The sequence below is a fragment of the Orycteropus afer genome, unplaced genomic scaffold (genome assembly GCF_000298275.1).
Source record: "Orycteropus afer afer isolate SDZICR_OR568_19922 unplaced genomic scaffold, OryAfe1.0 scaffold00549, whole genome shotgun sequence".
Taxonomy (NCBI): Eukaryota; Metazoa; Chordata; class Mammalia; order Tubulidentata; family Orycteropodidae; genus Orycteropus; species Orycteropus afer.
Window position 1 is genome coordinate 1,367,378 of NW_006922136.1, and position 3,898 is coordinate 1,371,275.

A 3,898-nucleotide genomic window follows, 5' to 3' on the forward strand; every position below is an offset into this window, starting at 1 on the left:
GAGGTAACTATGGGGAGGAAGTGGGAGGGGAGCTCTTGCATTGTAAATTTTGGTCAATGACATGAGACAAAGTATATTATGTGAACTGCTGTATGAAAAGTGAATTTACTTTGTAAATCTTCATCCAAATCAAAATAAAATTTAAAAAAAATCATAGCTGTGGATGGTTCAGGATAAATTAAATGGAAACCTAGGGGAAGAGGAGATGGAGATACGAGTGTCAACCCTTCATAGTGGAGGTTGCAGGAGGCCTGTCAGAGTGAGAAATCTATTTTAGTTACTCTCAAAATCACCTTGCAGACTGTTATGGATTGAATTGTGTCCCCAAAACATGTGTCATCTTGGCTAGGCCATGATTCTCAATATTATGTAATTATCCTCCGTTTTGTGATCTAAGGTAATTATCCTATTGCTACAAACTCTAGCCTCTATGATGTTAATGAGGCAGGATTAGTGACAGTTAAATTAATGGGGTAGGATGCAATCTACAGGATTAGGTTGTATCTTGAGTCAATCTCTTTTGAAATGTAAAAGAGATGAAGCAAGCAAGCAGAGATCAAAGGGACCTCAGTACCACCAAGAAAGTAGAGCCAGGAGTGTAATGCATCCTTTGGACCCAGGGTCCCTGGGCTGTGACTCTCCTAGACCCCAGGGAAGATTGACGTCAAGACACATGGAGATCTCCAAGAGGTGCCAAGTCCACAGATAATGAAAGGAGATAAGGACCTTCCCTCAGAGCTGACAGAGAGAGAAAAACTTTTCCTAGGGCCAGCGCTCTGAATTAAGACTTCTGGCCTCCTAAACTGTGAGACAATAAATTTCTGTTTGTTACAGCATTCTACCTGTGGTATTTCTGTTATAACAGCTCTAGATAACTAAGACACAGACTGACAAAGCCAGCTTCTACTCTCTTCCCTATCCCCTTCATCTCTCTCAAGCAAGTCATCATTATAAGCTTTAGTACTCAGGTAAAGGCCATAACTTTTTCTTGGCTCTGTACATCTTCCCCAAAATGTAGAGCACATAGCAGAGTATGGGATGAACAAAAGAATCAAAGTAAATGCTACCCCCAGCACATTCTACTCTGCTATCTTTTAAAAAAAAGGCCACCATCTTTGAGCCAAACCCTGTGCTTGGTACTTTAATAGACCTTTTATTATTTCATCCTCACAACAACACTGAGTCAGTTAATATTATTATCTTCATTTTACAGACAAGGAAACATAGAAGGGACATAGATTTCCAGTGACTTACTCTGTACAAATATTTAGACGGCAAGGGTTTGACTCCACCTGAGATCTTTGACTCTAAAGCCTATGATCTTTGAATGCATCATGCCGCCCCTCAAGGTACAAGGAACATCAGTATGTAAACTGGATTCTTGGGATCCCTTTCTTCCTTCTCTTCCATCTATTCACAGTATACCTGAAGTGTGCTGAGGACACTTCAACACTGCCAGAAATTCCAGAATGACCAAGGATCGTCTTTGAGGAGAAAGGCCATACTTGTAGCCTGCCACAATTTTGGCATTACTACAACATTATAAGGAATTTATTTATAATACCATGTCATGTTTTTGTTGTATCTTCCATGATCAGCTGCTGCTTCTGGCAACTCCAATTTATAAGGGAACAAGTGTTAACACAGTTGCAAGTGTTGTTACATTTAGGCCACTGACAAGAGAAGAGTCAGAGATGGTACAGGTTGTCTCTTCAGCATTAACCAAAAATGTGCTGATGTGGAGAATATGGACAGAACATGTTAGTAGAGTGTTTCCTTTTGGGATGATGAAAATGCTATGAAATTGACTGTGGTTATGGGTGCACACCACTGTAAATGTACTAAATGCCACTGAATTGTATATTTTAAAATGGTTAGAATGGTAAATCTTATGTTTAATTTACTATAATAAAAGTTTTTTTTTTTAAAAAAAAAGATTGAATTGGTTTCCTACATCACACCATATACAGAAATTAACTCAAAATAGATCAAAGACCTAAATCTAAAAGCTAAAACTGTGGACACTTAGAATAAAAAATAGGGAAAATCTTATGACGTTGGATTAGGCGATGTTTCTTAAATATGACACCAAAACCAAAATTGACAGAAGAAAATTAGTTAAATTGAGTGTCATTGAAATGAAAGATTTTGGTACTTCAAAAGATGTCAAGAAAGTGAAAAGTTGAAATGGCAAATGTTTTGTTATATGTATACTTATCAATATAGAAAAAGAAAGTGAAAAGATAACCCACAGAATGGGAGAAAATATTTACAAATCATATATGTAAAAAAAAGGGTCTAGTACCCAGAATGTAGACACTCAACAATAAAAAGTAAAGTAACTCAATTTAAAAATGGGCAGTGAACTTGAGTAGATATTTTGCCATAGAAGATACACAAAAGAACTACAATATATGAAAAGATGCTCGACATCATTAGCCATCATGCAAATGCAAATCAAAACCACAATGAGAAACTACTTTACATCCTAGGATGGCTATAAAAACATGGAAAGTAACAAGCGTTAATGAGGATGTGGAGAAATTGGAATCCTCACACACTGCTGGCAGAAATGTAAAATTGTGTAGTCTCTTTGGAATAAGTTTGGAAGTTCCTCAAAAGCTAAAATATAAATTTATCATTTGACCCAGCAATTCAACTCCAAGGTATATATACTCAAGGTAAATAAAAACATGTGTCCACACAAATGTATATACAAATATTCATAGCAGCATTATTCATAATAGCCCAAATTGGAAACAACCTAAACGTCCATCAATTTATGAGTATATAAACAAAATGTACTCTATCCATACAATGTAACAGTATTCAGTCATAAAAAGAATGAAGCACATGGTACAACCTGGATGGTTCTTGAGAACATTATACTAAGTGAAAGAAGACAGTTTCAAAAGACAGCATATTGTATGATTTCATGTTTATGAAATGTCCAGGATAGGAAAAAGCTATAGAATCTGAGTGCAGATTAATGGCTGTAAGAGAGGGTGAGGAGGGGGAATGAGGAGTGATTGCTAATAACTATGGATTTTCTTTTGGGGGTGATAAAAATGTTCTGGAATTAGAGAATTTTTGCATAACTTTGTGAATATACTAAAAGCACATTGATTATATACTTTAAAAAGGTGAATTTTATGGCGTATGAGTTATATATAATTCATTTGTTATTTAAAAAATGGTAGGATCATAGGTCTAACAACCAAGTAAGAGAAATGTGCTACATATTTATCTTTCTCTACACTAGCTAGCAGGACCACTCTTTGGACGTGTATAATATGGAGTGTATAATAGTTAAGGGAGTGGAATTTATGGCCAAACCCTGTAAGCTAGCGAGGCCAGATGAGTATGACCACACCATCACTTACCACAAGTTAATTGAGTGAAGGAGCCTCAAGCAAGTACAAATAGCAAGCAGCGTTCTCTCTAAGAAGTAATGCACTTTGGAAAACCAATTTCCCATGAATCATCACTACCATCCTGCCCAGGCCTCCTTACCTAACTGAAATTGATTGGAGACATTCCCACATGTTTGCATTATCTCCGGGCTATTCCATCCTAAGGGATATAATGCACAGCCTGAGCTTATCAGCAGCCCTGGAAAGAAAAGCATACACACAGGTAGGGAAAAAAAAACAAAAACCATAACAGTTCTTTTGTCATCCCAGCATTCTTTCTACATTACCTCAGCTCAGATTCTACTTCTTACCTTTTCTACAGCTTACTCTTTCTCTTGTACTCTAAATGTCTATGATACTATCATCTTAACAGTATTTCATTGCCCTGCCCTAAATGGTGGGGTGCAGTAGAAATCATAAGGGACAAGTCATAAAGATAGGGCAGTATTGGCAAAGTCATTTGGAAAAAAAAAAAAAAAGAGGGA

General features: G+C 36.7%; 1 protein-coding gene across 1 annotated transcript in view; it reads right to left on the reverse strand.

The window, feature by feature from the left end:
• Positions 1–3,898, reverse strand: part of LHFPL1 (LHFPL tetraspan subfamily member 1) — a 67,467-nt gene that overhangs the window by 45,193 nt on the left and 18,376 nt on the right. Inside the window, exon 2 of the mRNA XM_007955943.2 lies at positions 3,514–3,612. Coding sequence (XP_007954134.1) covers positions 3,514–3,612 — 99 coding nt within the window. The remainder of the gene's footprint in view (positions 1–3,513; positions 3,613–3,898) is intronic.